Genomic DNA, 16,178 nt, shown 5'->3' on the forward strand with positions numbered 1-16,178 from the left:
CTTGAAAGTCAGTAGGCTTCCTGAGGATACCTCCCTCTTTCCACAGAGGGCCTGCAGGGTGCTCTCTACAGCTGGCCTCAGAGACCTTTCTGACCTCCTGACTCCCACCGGCTCTCCCTAGTCCTTTGTAATCCCCCAGGTGCCACTTCGCCCTCTTCATTGGCCAAACTGGGAATGGCTGTTCTGGCACAGGTGAACTGAACCTCCTTCATTTATGGGGCCAGAAACCCTGTGACACAAGGCCACTGAAGGAGACTGAGTTGCTCTAGATTCTGGTGTCATCTGGATGCTGGTATCCAGCTGTGCATCTTCTTCCCATTAGACCCAGATGGAGCAGCTTCCTAGAGGTGGTCCCTCCAGTGTGTTGTTGCTGGTGTCCATGTGGGGAAGCATGCACCACCATTGCCTAGGCTAGCAATAAACAGAGGTGAATCTGGCACCAAATTCACTGCATGGAAAAATAAAGACTCACATTCTAGCCCTTCCATTTCTTCTCCATGTAGCTCACAATAACAGTCCATTCTTTGCTGGCCACAGACTGACCATGGATGAAATAATGGCATTGGCTCTCTGATCCTCTCCAGGTCGGCCACCTCCATGCTGAATGTTCTAAGGACATCACAGTGACTTTGAAATCTAATGTTCCTGCCACCTTCAAAATGCACAAAGTTAAGTGTAAGGTGTCCAGAATCACCTTCCAGCTTCCTGCGGACCAGGTCCCTGACTGGGACGACCGCCTGCATACCGTCAAGTGGGTGGATGCTCTGAGGAGCCTGACGACCACACGCCCAACAAAGAGGAAGGTAAGAAGTGAGATTATGAGATCAAGTGAAACAAACACAATGGCATTTGGAGCCATCCGTGTAAAGCCTAAAGACAAAGGGTCACATTCACTGCTGACTAATCAGCTCCAGCTGTTCTGCACAAATGTTTAACAGCCAGGGTGATGAACCATCGGAACAAACCACCAAGGGAAGAGGTGGATTTTCCGTTTCTGGATGTCTTCCAATCCAGACTGGAGGCCTTTCTGGAAATAGGAGTTAGCCAAGTTGCGCAGTGGGCTACTGAGCGCAGTGCAGGGGCAGCTGGGTGGAATGCTGTGGCCTCAGTTATAATGGAGGTCAGGCTTGATGATCTAATGGTCCATTTTGTATTTAAAATGTCTTAGTCTGATTTCAGTCAGGAGGGAATTAGACCCAGCAGGTTCTAGTTACAGGTTCCTTGTGGAAGAATGACCCTACTTCCCCATTGTGTGTTTCCGTTACCCTACCTGTACTTTGAAATGAGCTCTCTCCACATTTTAACAGCTGAGATTTCCCTCATGAAATCATTACTGTGTGCAGGGTCGTATTAGACAACAAGTGTTAGCAGGTGGCTTCATTAGCTATGTAGCAGGTCGGCTCAGGTACCATAGAAGTATTTTCTTCAAGAACTCTCTCTCTTTATAGCTTTTACCAGGTCAAACCGAAAAACAGAGGTGATGAATGTTTCAAAGTTCTGGAAGGTTGAATGGAAGGTTGCCAAGAAGACAAATATTTTCTTTATCCATAAGAAGTAGCAGTACCTCCAGGCCTTTCCAATCAATTCCCCTCCACCCTGATCCAGACATGTTTGTCTCACCTGAGGTGGAAAGGAAATTCAGTCTCATTTACTCCCAGTCATGATCTGGAGAAAAACACCCACTGCTAAGAAAAAAGGGAAAGTCAGTCCCTGTTCATTCAGCCATGGGCTTTTTTACACAGGTGTCTGCAGTGGTGGGGTCACTGTATTAACAAGGGGTGGGAGCAATGTGATATTGGTCATTCAGGCCTGCACTCCTTTATGTTTCTTCACCAATTCTGATCTGCAGACACCATTTCCTCAACCCCTCTGCTGGAACACAGGGTTGAGACACAGCCACCTCATAGTGCTCCCACAGACAGTTCTCCCTGTCATCCGGGTGGTGTCTGTTTGCTCCAGAACCAGGGATGCTGGAACAATTTTTATAGTGGGGGTGCTGAGAACCATTGAACCCAACTGTAAATCCTGGATACAATGGAAACTACTTCAAGTCAGGGGTGCTGCAGCACCCTCCACACCCCTAGTTCCAGCACCTATGTCCAGATAATCAATGGCAAAGGAATGGGTGACAGAAGGAAAGTTCAGGATGGTTGTGTCTGAATGGCCCTCACTGTTTTGATGGCTCTGGAGAGGCTCAAGTGCTTAGTCAGGTTACTGTTGTTTTTCTCGTTTCTGTCTGAAGGTGATAGAGACAGACCCCGAACCCGCCCACACTGTTCTGGAAGAGAACAGCCGAGAGCTAGAACTTCAAATCAGTGCCATTGTTGATTACACCCAGTTCAAGCTAGAAACTAACTTGGTGCAGTTCAAGGAGACCTTGCTCCTCCAGACCAGGGTGTTCAGGTGAGTAACTGAGATTACACAGGTTTCAGAGTAGCAGCCGTGTTAGTCTGTAGTCGCAAAAAGAAAAGGAGGACTCAGGAAAGCTTATGCTCAAATAAATTGGTTAGTCTCTAAGGTGCCACAAGTCCTCCTTTTCTTTTTTTGAGATTACCCAGGGACAACTCAGAAAAACTGGTTCTTCTTCGAGCGATGTCCCTGTGAGTGCTCCACCTCAGGTGTTGGTGTGTCCCGGCGCCGTTAATCAGAGATTTTCGGTAGCAGTGTTGGTCTGGGTACCGCGTAAGCACTAGTCATCTTGCGGCACCATTGGCACCTCACCTAGCGCCTGTGCCACCCGATCCCCTCAGTTCCTTCTCAGCCATCCGCAGCCTCCGACAGAGTTCATGCAGCGGCAGAGTCCCAACATCTTTTGCTCAACCTTAACAAATCAAACTAGGTTGCTTAGTAGCGTTTGGTAGTTAAGTAGTGCAGTTAGTCCTGGAGTACCTACTTAGCACTTAAGTAAAGAAAAATCTTTTTTTTACATTAGCTTCTTCCGCAGCGGGAAACCCTGTCCCCGCTACAAAATGCCTAGTTCCACAGGATTTAAGAGATGCGGCTCATTCTGCGAAGCCGTGTCCATCTCTGATGGGCACTCCTTCTGTGTCCGTTGCCTTGGGGAGTTGCACATCCCTCAGAAGTGCACTCACTCTAGCAACCTAACAGCGAGAGCCAGGTGCGACAGAAACCCATGCCTAACGCTGATCCTGGTGGAAAAATCACTGCAGCCGGCCTCTGACACAGGTGAGAAAACCCCCCCCTTCTGGTGGCTCCCCAGGCACAGCCTCAACTGAAGAGAGCAGCCAGTCCCCCAAAAATACATGGAAAGAGCCGCAACCTCCCCACATAGAGAGACACAGAAAAAGAAGCAGTTGCCAACCAGGTGGCTGTCCTCAGTGCTGACCTCCACACAGGTAAGCACCTTTGAGGCATCAGGCACTTTCGGCACCGTCCACACCAGGACCTCTGCCGAGCCCCACTGCAAGGAGAAGGAGTTGAGACGTAATCATGTCTCCTTCTCAACGGCACCAACCACTCCGGTGAGAGACACAGTGCCAAGGCCCTCCCCAGTGGCCATGCCCCCATCCCTGGCACCGGTGAGTACATTGGCACCGAGCTACAGACCCAAGACAACACATAAGCCATCGTCACAGACACCAGTACCATCTAAATCAACAGCATCGACATCGACGGTACTGAAACTAATTCTTACAACATAAAGACCTTGCAGTCTCCTCAGTGCTGCAGTCACCTCATTCAGCCCCGACAGTTCTTCTGTGCATACTAATATACAGCAAATGATATCGCCTGTCACCCCACCTATATCGAGCAATGAGAACAATGATCAAGACGGAAGTCACTTTTCATCTCAACACTCTTCACCCACTGCACGGAGGCCACCTTGGGAACCCATGAGACTCAAAACCCAGTACAGACAAGACGTACAATCTTGGTATGGGCAGCCATGGATGTGCCCACCTATGCCCTTCCCCTTGCAATGGATCCCTTGGGACCCTCGAGCGGCATAGAGGGCTCATCATACCAGACCAGCGACTCCAACCAGGGGTGAAATTGGTCACCCACATCATCCCCTAGCTAGGAGACTTCAGAGGTACACAGGAGAAGAGAGAGAAGAAGGCACAGACCAGAGGTCACATCACCTGCACACAAATCATCGTTATCCCCAGATAAAGCTGTAATGCCACTACCCCCTATCACAGCTGATGACTTCAAACAATTTCAAGAACTGTTTAAACGAGTAGCCATCAGTCAAGATATCCCACCGGAGATGATTCAGGATAACCAGCATAAATTGTTACAAATCCTCCAAACATCTTCATCCTCCAAGATAGCTCTCCCGATAAATGATGCCATCATGGAACCATCGGAGACAATCTGGCAGATTGGTACCATCAATGTGCAAAAGGGCAGACAGAAAATATTATATCCCCACCAAGGGGATGGATTTCCTGTTCTCCCACCCACAGCCCAACTCTCTAGTGGTCAAATCCACAAATCAACACGGGAAACAGCCTCAGTACAGGTCCACCCCTCAGGACAAGAACCACAAAAGGCTCAACCTTTTCAGTTGAAAAGTGTACTCCTCAGCGACACTACGTAAAGTTGCCAACTTTCACGCTGTAAATAAGCAACCCGGATTTCAAAATAAGCCAAAAAACAAGGCTAAAACAAGCCAACCCCAAGACTCTGTGTGACGGGATCCCCAGGGTGCAGTCTAGGACTGTGGGACTGCGGTACCCCCCTGAACTCTCTCCAGCCTGGGCTGTCTCTTACAATGCCTTGCTAGTGACCAGCAGCAAACCCCTCCAGGTGCTGTTATCACTCAGCACAACCACATGTGGAGCCCCACACCCAACTAGATTGCATGAAGCTCCCAGAGTCACTCATGAATCACACAGAGAAAGGCACCAGCCAAATCCCACCCCCAGCTTCCAGCACTGTACCCCAGGAATATACCATCTTACACTGCTCAAGATGAGCAATGCAGATTTATTATTTGGTTCACCACTTCATCAATGTAAAGTGGATATACACCAGCCTTTGCAAAACGTGAGCAGATTTGCCACACACTTCATACAAACTCACTGGTAAAGATAAACAGTAAAACAAATTTATTGACTACAAAAGATTTTAAGTGATAGGCAAAAAGTCAGAGTTCGTTACCAAAAGAAAACAAAATATAAGCATGCAGTCTAAACTCTCAACCCTATTAGACTGGGCAGCATCTAGGTTAAGCAGTTTTTTTCACCCCAATGGATATTGCAGTTCATAGTACACAGATTTTACCCTTGAAATCTGAGCCAGTCCTTTCAGTTGGAGATTTCAGAGTGTCCTTGTTGCTTGTAGCATAGGTGGGTGAAGGATAAAGGCCAAGCATAGGCCCCCTGTTTTAGGTTTTATACCCTCAGTCCATGTGCTTGGGAGCACAAGTCCAGGCATGTCTGGGGGGCATTGCTGAGTCTCCAGGCAAGGATGAGCAATTCCCCTGGCGTGGCCTTGTGCAGATGAGTCATTGAATTGTAGTTCCCTTGCTGGACAATGGCTGTTTATGGTTGTTTGACACCCCTCTGGGTACTGGTTACTTTCCTTGCTGTTGCCTCCGGGAGCTAATATCTGGCTGAGCCAGGCAAAAACCAAGAACTTTAAATTGTTTAAAGCACAGTCCACATGCACATCATGTCGCCCCACCTGCAGGTCACCACGCACGGGCATGCAGGCAATGCAGCAGCTGGAGCCAAATGCCAATCACCATACGTAAAAAACCCTAATAAGCCCAAAACTAGCCAATGCTAGCCAACTCAGCCTAAAACAAGCCGAATTTCTGCTTATTTTCCATGGATTTGGACACAAAAACATCACCCACAACAAAGACAATACAAACTACAAAGAAACAGACAGCAGCTACAGAGCTGGAGAACATCTCAAAGTCAGCCCTCAACATCGCGACTGGCTTCCTCCAAACAACAGTTTTGAATATTTGGTTGAGGGTCTGAACGACCTCCCCCACTATACAGCGCCAATACCATGTTTCTTTGACCATTGACTACGTCCATTTTACCAAGCCTGGGCATTGATAACAATGGGTCAATGGGTTGTGGAGTTTGTAAGACTGGGCTATGCCATCCCCTTTCTCTCCCACCCCCCCTTCCTCAGCTCCTTCCCTGTCCCTCTTCAGGGACCCTTCTCATGAGCACCTTTTAAGACAGCAAGTAAACCATCTTCTACAGTTAGGTATCGTGGAGCAAGTTGCCCTACAACACAGAGGGGAGGGTTTTTACTCCCACTATTTCTTGACCCAGAAGAAAAATGGTGGCTGGAGACCCATTCTGGATCTCAGAAAGCTCAACAAATTTGTACAAACCCAAAAATTGAAGACTGTCACACTGACCACGATAATACCAGTGCTAGAAAGGGGGGACTGGTTTTCAGCCCTCGACCTACAAGATGCATATTTTCACATCATCATACACACCCCTCACAGACAGTTTCTACAGTTCACAGTGGGGGGCAATCACTGTCTATACAGAGTACTACCTTTCAGCCTCTCCACCTCATCAAGAGACTTTCCCAAAATCCTTGCAGTAGTGGTGGCACTTACAGAAATGAGGGATAATGATTTGCCCATACGTAGATGATTGTCTACTGAAAGGCCTGACTCAAGAAGAAGCGATAAACATTGTGCAGAAAACTATCCCCCTCTTTCAGAATCTAGGGTTACAAATAAATGAATAAAATCAACACTACTTCCAATAGAACAACTGGACTTCATCGGGGTACACCTCGATTCCACAGAGGCCAGAGCTTCATTACCCATGAGCAGAGTCGTAACATTGACCGGCCTCATCTAAGTAGTCAACAACAGCCTTCAAACATCAGCATGAACCTGCTTACAACTATTAGGTCACATGGTGGCCACAATGTTAGTGGTAAGACACACAAGACTTCATATGCGCTTCCCACAAGGCTAACTGAGCTCAGTATACATCCCCAGCAAACACAGCCTGAACAAGAGACTAACAGTGCCACCAAAAGTCATGGTCTCCTTACAATGGTGGACAAAACCAGAGAATGTGTGCATGGGGATCCCCTTTCAGCAGGATCCACCATCAATAAGAATCACGATGGATGCTTTGTTGAGAGGCTGGGGAGCCCACCTGAACCAACTCACTGTTCAAGGCAGGTGGTCAACAGCGGAAACCCGACTATACATCAATCTACTAGAGCTATGTGCAATACTCAATGCCTGCAGGCACTTCCTACCAAGCACAAAGAACCAGTCAGTGGATAATGACCAACAATATAGCATGCATGTGCTATATCAGTCACCAAGGAGGAGCTCGCTCTTACTCATTATGCACCGAGGCCATGAAACTGTGGAGCTGGTGCATACACCACAAAATAAATATCTCGGCCTCCTATCTCCCAAGATGCCAGAACATGACACCGGACACACTAAGCAGACAGTTTTTCCAGGAACACAAATGGGAAATAAACAACAGAATCCTACAGTCAATATTTCAATGATGGGGCTTCCCCCCGTCAACCTATTCGCATCATCACTAAACCACAAGTGCCCACTCTTTTGCTCCAGATCAGGACTGGGATCCCAGTCACTGGGAGATGCCTTCCTCATCACATGGGATGCATCACTCATGTATGCATTCCCACAGATCCCACTGATCTCACAAGTGATACAGAAGATATGTGCTGAAAAGCACATCATACTGATAGTCCCAATGTGGCCCAGGCAGACCTGGTACCCTTATCTGATGCGCATGGCAGTATGCACCCCATGAACTCTCCCACTGCGGGCAGACCTCGTCTCACAGAACAAAGGCAGGACGCTCCACCCAAATCCAGAGAAACTTCACCTGAAAGCCTGGCTCCTTCATGGTTCAAACATGACAAATTAGCCTGTTCAGAACAAGTTAAACACATGTGTCAGGGTTCCCTCCCCACTCTGAACTCTGGGGTACGGATGTGGGGACCCGCATGAAAGACCCCCCCTAAGCTTATTTCTACCAGCTTAGGTTAAAAATTTCCCCAAGGCACAAATTCCTTTCCTTGTCCTTGGATGGTATTGCTGCCACAACCAAGTGATTTAGACAAAAATTCAGGAAAAGGGTCACTTGGAGTCCCTAGTTTCCCAAAATATTTCCCCAAGTCCCTTCACACCCTTTCCTGGGGAGGCTTGAGAATAATGTGAGTACTGACCAGACCCTGTGTCTCTAGGACACTGAAAATCAATCAGGTTCTTAAAGGAAGAACTTTATTTAAAGAAAAAGTAAGACTCACACCTGCAAAAATTAGGATGGAAGGTAACTTTACAGGGTAATAAAAAGATTTAAAACACAGAGGATTCCCCTCTGGGCTCAGCTTCAAAGTTACAAAAAACAGGAATAAACCTCCCTCTTAGCATCGGGAAAATTCACATGCTAAAACAAAAGATAATTTAACGTATTTCCTTGCCCTTACTTACAATTTTTGTAATCTTAGATGCTCATTTCAGGTATGTTTTCAGGAGATGTTTTTCCTGCCTGGTCTCTCTGTCCATCCAGAGAGGGAACACCGAAAGGGGCACAAACAAAACCTCTCCCCCCAGATTTGAAAGTATCTTCTTTCCTTATTGGTCCTTTTGGTCAGGTGCCAACCAGGTTATTTGAGCTTCTTAACCCCTTACAGGTAAAGATTCAGTACAGCTGCTCAGGAGGGATTTTATGCTACCCGTAGCTGTATGTTTATGACAATGTTACTAAATAGCAGGAGATCAACCACTTGCAATACTTACCTCCAAAAATGGAAAAGGTTCACAGTATGATGTCAACAAAAACAGTTAACCGCAGTTACAGCACCACTCCCATTAGTGCTGGACTACATGCTAGAACGGAAGAAATTGGGTCTCTCGACAAGCTCAATTAAAGTACACCTCACAGCTAGTATAGCCTTTCATCATAAGATCAAGGGAATCTTGATATTTGCACACCCAGTCACCAACTGTGTCCTCACCAGCATACAGAACATTTACCCAGAAGTCCGACAACCTACATCAGCATGGTGTTTAAATCTAGTGCTTAAATGCCTCACTAGACCCCCCATTTGAGCCCTTAGCTACCTGCTCCCTGCTTCATCCATCGATGAAGATTGCATTCTTGGTCACAATCACCTCCACTCAACGAGTAATGAGATAGGGGTGCTCATGGCTGACCCCTTTATACCGTATTCTTTAAAGACAAGGTCACATTGAGACCACACCCAAAATTCTTACCTAAAATATCAACATCCTTCCATATAAACCAACCCATACACCTTCCTATGTTTTATCCCAAACCACATGGGTGCTCACAAGAGACTATCTGACGTACACTAAGTGTCAGACGAGCAATAGCATTTTCTTTAGGCAGAACCAAGCCTTTCTGGAAGTCCTTAGACTTTTTATTTCCACAACAGAGTGCTCCAAGGGATGTGCAGTATCCATGCAGAGACTATCTAAATGGATCTCTACCTGCATCCAACTCTGTTATTGAACAAATAACACAGAACCCCCAGAGGGGATCAGATTCCACTCTACTTGCTCAGTAGCAATGTTCATGGAGTTCCTGAACAGCGTACCGATAATAGACACATGCAGAGCAGCAGTAGCGTCGCTAGGGGGGGAGCGGGGCAGCGGCCGCTCTCCCCCCGAGCAGAAGTGGCACCTTTTTTAATTTTTACTCACCCGGCGGCGTGCCGGGTCTTTGGTGGCAGGTCCGGCAGCACGCCGGGTCTTCAGTGGCACGTGCTTGTACTCGCCTGGCGGCACTCTGGGTCTTCAGCGTTGGGTCCTTCACTCGCTCCGGGTCTTCAGCGGCACTTCAGCGTTGGGTCCTTCACTCGCTCCGGGTCTTCGGCGGCACTTCAGTGTCGGGTCCTTCACTCGCTCCGGTCTTCGGTGGCATTTCAGCAGAGGGGGGTCCTTCAGTGCGAGTGAAGGACCCGATGCCGACGTGCCGCCGAAGACCCAGAGCGAGTGAAGGACCCAACGCCGAAGACCCGGAGCACCGCCGGGTGGGTACAAGCAGGTGGTGCCTTTTTTATCTCCGCTCCCCGTTTCCTCCACCTGGCTACACCACTGCAGAGGGGCTGCCTGGGCCTCTGTGCACACTTTCACAAACCATTATGCAATCACTCAAAGCTCAAGGTCAGATGCTATAATGGGCCTCACCATGCTCTCTTCGGTGGCCCAACTGAATCTGAAGCCCCTTTCATCCCCAGTGGGGCACTGCTCTACGATCACCTGAAATGGAGCACCCACAGGGACAGCACTTGAAGAAGAGAGGGTTACTCACCCTGTGCAGTAACTGAGGTTCTTCAGGATGAGTGTCCTTGTGGGGGCTCCACCGCCCACCCTCCTCCCCTCTACGTCGGAGTTTGCAGTAAGGACTCTACGGTAGAGAAGGAACTGAGGGGTTGGTCACGTGTGCGCTGGAAGAGGTGCCAGGAGCACCAAGAGACGACTAGTGCGCATGCGCGACTCAGACGGACACAGCTGCCAAAACTCTCCATCAACAGCTCTGGGACACACCCACACCTGAAGTGGGGCACCCACAGGGACGCACATCACGAAGAACCTCAGTTACTGCGCAGGGCGAGTACCCATCTCTTCTACCAGCGAAGGAAGTGGTATTACCCAGCCAGGGCCAACTTGCTCCAGAGTACAGCTAAGCTGCAGGTGTCCGCGTTGGGACAGTGGGAGGCTCCACGCTCTTACATTAGCCTGCGAGCTTCCAGGAATTTGGGTAGTTTGTTTGCTGTTGTTTCTGACCGCTGATAAGCACCAGGAGGCAGAAGAGTTGCTACTGCTTTTGCCAGGGCTCTTGGTGCCTGTCAGAAGTCTCAGTCCCGAGGGTTGCCATGGCATTGTGTTCTGCAGTCCAGACCTTATCCCACATCCTGGCCAGAGCCAAGTTCTGGTATTTACGTTCTGCCTCCCAGCTCCCTCCTTTGCGCTAGAGAAACCGTCCTGGATCCCATTCTGCCTCACAGAGCCTGGTGTCACTGATATAAATAAGTCCCATAAATAAAGCAAGGTGCTGTGCAGTATTGCTGACACCAGATATTTCCCACAGTCCTCCCTAGAACTGACTACATTTATTTTGGTCCCTAGAGTGACTCCTGTACCAGTTAGGGCCCAAGCCTACAAGCCATTTGTTGGAGTCATTCTTACCCTGGTTACACACTGCCAGCATTCACCCCAGAGTACTGACACTCCTGAAAACAGGCCTTATTTCACTGACGGCAAATGCCAAAGTTACCAGACGTGTAACAGGTTTGTCAGTTGCAAGATGCAGAAGTAGAAATCCTTCTACTCTCACAAGCCGCCGGTGGCAGCTCCTGTGGGTATAATATGGGTTGGTGCAGGGGGGGTGCTAGGGATTCTCCTGGGGCCCCTCACTCCCAGGCAGGCAGGAGACACTGTAGAACCATCTGCTGAAATGTGTGGGCCACATTCTGCTCCCCTTCCTCAAGCTGAATAGCACTTGTGGACCCATTCTGAATGATGCAACAGCTTGCAGAGCAAAGCACTACTCAGCATGAGTAAGGGTGTCAGAATCTAACCCTAGGTGATTTTTCAGTGCTTGCTTAGCCCTTCTATGAGACCTTATTTCTTCTCCCTTTTGCCCTGCTGCCTTTGCAGGTTCCAGCTGTCCAATAAGGGGAATGTGGCGCTGGAGTACTCCTGGAAGGTGGTCATGGAAGACAGCAGAAGGGCAGTCAACTTTACCGAAGAACCGTTGCCATGCAGTCCTGAAGGTATAGCAATCAGCCCCCTCCCCACGGCACCTGGTGCTCCCCACAGCAGCTTCCTCCTGTAACCCATAGGGGCTTTACAGCATTCAGGGAACCTGAGAGCTCAGGGAGCAGACTGGGCCTCTTTGCCTGAGGCACCAACACAGCACAGTTCTGAAGGTGACATCATAGCTCTGCTTCCCTCCCCATGTCCTCCCCCATCATCCTCAGGCAAGTGGCTTCTTTCAGGTTTGGATAAAGAGTCCCTCTGATTGCTTTCTTTCCAGCTCCCCCCACCTTCAGAGTGCCCAGAACTGGTACGGCAGAGCTGCTGGGCACTGTGCAAAGGTCAGAGAGGTCAAGGGAGGAGAGAAGTTAGGGCCACACATTGGGGGGCGTTCAGAAGCTGAAAAGGGAGCATGGGGGCAGTCCTGTTGGAGGATCGCAGGGTAATGGAATCCAGGTCACTGGTAGGGTGACCTGGTGTCCAGTTTTCAACCGGAACAGCCGGTCAAAAAGGGTCCCTGGGCCGTTAAAAGTCTGGTCGGCAGTGCTGCAACACTAAGGCAGGCTAGTCCCTACCTGTCCTGGCTGGCACCACGCTGCACCCTGGAAGCGACCAGCAGGTCCGGCTCCTAGGCGGCGGGGAAGGGAGGGCCATGGGGCGCCACACGCTAGATCTGCACTGGGGTCGGGGGGCAGTGCCTGTGGATGAGAGCAGTGCATGGAGCCTCCTGGCCCCCAGTCTAGGACCCGAACTTGCTGGCTGCTTTTGGGGCACATGCAGCATGGTGCCAGGACAGGCAGGGAGCCTGCCTTAGCCCCCCCAGGAACCACCCGAGGTAAGCCCACCCCAGAGCCCTTACCCCTTCCTGCACCACAATCCCCTGCCTGAACCGCAGCCCCCTCCCTCACTCCAAATCCCTCAGCCCCACCCCCCCAGCCCGGAGCCCCCTCCTGCACCCCAAACCCCTCATCCCCGGCTGGAGTCCTCAGCCCCTCCCATACCCCAACTCCCTTCCCTAGCCTGGAGCCTTCTCCCACGCCCTGAATCCCTTATTTCTGGCCCCACCCCAGAGCCAACACCCGCAGCTAGAGCCCTCACCCACTCCCGCACCCCAACTCCCTGCCCCAGCCCAGTGAAAGTGAGGGAGGGTGTGGGAGAGCGAGGCACCAAGGGAGGGGGAATGTAGTGAGCGGGGGGGCGGGGCCTCGTGGCAGGGTTGGTGAAGGGGCAGGGCCTCAGGGAAAGGGTAGGGCTCAGGTGTTTGATTTTTTGCGACTAGAAAGTTGGCAACCCTAGTCACTGGGGGAGAGGTAGGAGCTGGGTTGCTGTTGGAGGGAAACAGGGATGCATGTCTTTGATTAAATGTTTGTTTAAAAAGAAGAAAAAGATGCGAAAATACCCAGATGTGGTGTCAGGAAGCAGCTGTGCCCCAGATCCAAGAGCAGCACGGGCAGTTCAGAGCCTGCATTCTGAGTCATCACTCAGCATTTTGCGGCAGAGATATGGAATCATAGAATAGTAGAATTACAGGACTGTAAGGGACCTTGAAAGGTCTTCAAGTCCAGTCCCCTGCACATTATCTTTCTGGGTACTGAAGTTTAGCTGACTGGTCTGTAATTCCCCAGGTTCTCCTTATTCCCCTTTTTATAGCTTGGCACTATCTTTTCCCTTTTCCAGCCCTCTGGAATCTCTTCTGTCTTCCATGACTTTTCAAAGATAATCAGTAATGGCTCAGACATCTCCTCAGTTAGCCCCTTGAGTATCCTAGGATGTATTTCATTATGCTCTGATGACTTGAAAATATCTAACTTGTCTAAGTAATTTTTAACTTCTTCTTTCCCTATTTTAGACTGTGATCCTACCTCATTTTCACTGGCGTTCACTATATTAGACGTCCAGTCAATACTAATCTTTTTGGTGAAAACTGAAACAAAAAAGTCATTTAGCACTTCTGCCATTTCCACCTTTTCTGTTATTGCTCCTCTGTCCTCCCCACCCACATTGATGAATTATTGTTTTCCCCCCTCTTAGGCCCTGATTCAACAAGGCCCCTAAGCATGTACATAACTTCAAACACAGACATGCTTAATGTTATGCACACGCTTAGTAGCCTTGTTGAACTGGGGCCATAATATAGACATATTTTGCAAGCAGGAGGAAAAGTATTTGTAATTAAAGCTGCATTTTTGTTTTTATGATGGTCTCATACATGCAGCAGCAGGGTCTGTTCAATTATGTGGTGTTCTCTCCCAACATGGCCTAGCTTGCTCTGTTTGAGGCATGAGGGTGCTTTGCTAACTATTTCTGTGCCTCTTTAACATGTCTTCAGCAGCTGTGCAGCGTCTTATGCAGCCAGCTACCAAAAGGGTGAGAAGGACAAGGACCGGACTTTTTATGAGTAAAACTAACATCAGCAGTTAAATTAGTTAGGATGGAAATGAGCACTATCAATCCTCATGCTCAAGGCATAAACTCATTACCAAGTGGGTCAGGAAGGAAATTCTCCTGCAGTGTAATGTATAAATTGGTGTACTGGAGGAATTTAACATCTGGCAATGGCCACGCCCTGAGTCATAGACTCATAGATATTAAGGTCAGAAAGGACCATTATGATAATCTAGTCTGACCTCCTGCACAATGCAGGCCACAGAATCTCACCCACCCACTCCTGCAATAAACCTCTCTCCTATGTCTGATTTAATCATGATTTAAAGACTTCAAGATGCAGAGAATCCTCCAGCCAGTGACCCGTGCCCCATGCTACAGCGGAAGGTGAAAACCCCCCAGGGCCTCTTCCAATCTACCCTGGAGGAAAATTCCTTCCCGACCCCAAATATGGCGATCCGCTGAACCCTGAGCATGTGGGCAAGATTCACCAGCCAGATACCCAGGAAAGAATTCTCTGTAGTAACTCAGATCCCATCCCATCTAACATCCCATCACAGGCCATTGGGCATATCTACCACTAATAGTCAAAAATCAATTAATTGCCAAAATCATGTTATCCCATCATACCATCTCCTCCATAAACTTATCGAGTTTAATCTTGAAGCCAGATAGGTCTTTTGTCCCCACTGCTTCCCACGGCTATTCCAGAACTTCACTCCTCTGATGGTTAGAAACCTTCCTCTAATTTCAATTCTAAACTTCCCGATGGCCAGTTTATATCCATTTGTTCTTGTGTCCACATTGGTACTGAGCTTAAATAATTCCTCTCCCTCTCCGGTATTTATCCCTCTGATATATTTATAGAGAGCAATCATATCTTCGCTCAACCTTCTTTTGGTTAGGCTAAACAAGCCAAGCTCTTTGAGTCTCCTTTCAGAAGACAGGTTTTCCATTCCTTGAATCATCCTAGTAGCCCTTCTCTGTACCTGTTCCAGTTTGAATTCATCCTTCTTAAACATGGGAGACCAGAACTGCACACAGTATTCCAGGTGGGGTTTCACCAGTGCCTTGAATAACGGTACTAACACCTCCTTATCTCTACTGGAAATACCTCGCCTGATGCATCCCAAGACCGCATTAGCTTTTTTCATGGCCATATCACATTGGCGGCTCATAGTCATCCTGTGGTCAACCAATACTCCGAGGTCCTTCTCCTCCTCTGTTACTTCCAACTGATGCATCCCCAGTTTATAACTAAAATTCTTGTTATTAATCCCTAAATGCATGACCTTACACTTCTCACTATTAAATTTCAGCCTATTACTATTACTCCAATTTACAAGGTCATCCAGATCCTCCTGTATGATATCCCGGTCCTTCTCTAAATTGGCAATACATCCCAGCTTTGTATCATCCGCAAACTTTATTAACACACTCCCATTTTTTGTGCCGAGGTCAGTAATAAAAAGATTAAATAAGATTGGTCCCAAAACCGATCCCTGAGGAACTCCACTGGTAACCTCCCTCCAGTCTGACAGTTCACCTTTCAGTATAACCCGCTGTAGTCTCCCTTTTAACCAGTTCCTTATCCACCTTTCAATTTTCATATTGATCCCCATCTTTTCCAATTTAACTAATAATTCTCCATGTGGCCCTGTATCAAATGCCTTACTGAAATCGAGGTAAATTAGATCCACTGCGTTTCCTTTGTCTAAAAAATCTGTTACTTTCTCAAAGAAGATCAGGTTGGTTTGGCACAATCTACCTTTTGTAAAACCATGTTGTATTTTGTCCCATTTACCATTAACCTCAATGTCCTTAACTACTTTCTCCTTCAAAATTTTTTCCAAGACCTTGCATACTACAGATGTCAAACTAACAGGCATGTAGTTACCCGGATCACTTTTTTTTCCTTTCTTAAAAATAGGAACTGTGTTAGCAATTCTCCAGTCATACGGTACAACCCCTGAGTTTACAGATTCATTAAAAATTCTTGCTAATGGGCTTGCAATTTCATGTGCCAATTCCTTTAATATTCTTGGATGAAGATTAT

General features: G+C 48.3%; 1 protein-coding gene across 1 annotated transcript in view; it reads left to right on the top strand.

The window, feature by feature from the left end:
- The window catches only part of HYDIN (HYDIN axonemal central pair apparatus protein), a 427,107-nt gene that overhangs the window by 374,206 nt on the left and 36,723 nt on the right, over positions 1 to 16,178 (top strand). The window contains exons 66-68 of the mRNA XM_073307159.2: positions 585 to 803; positions 2,243 to 2,403; positions 11,639 to 11,754. Coding sequence (XP_073163260.2) covers positions 585 to 803; positions 2,243 to 2,403; positions 11,639 to 11,754 — 496 coding nt within the window. The remainder of the gene's footprint in view (positions 1 to 584; positions 804 to 2,242; positions 2,404 to 11,638; positions 11,755 to 16,178) is intronic.

This window comes from Lepidochelys kempii, chromosome 12, assembly GCF_965140285.1.
Source record: "Lepidochelys kempii isolate rLepKem1 chromosome 12, rLepKem1.hap1, whole genome shotgun sequence".
NCBI classification, from domain to species: domain Eukaryota; kingdom Metazoa; phylum Chordata; order Testudines; family Cheloniidae; genus Lepidochelys; species Lepidochelys kempii.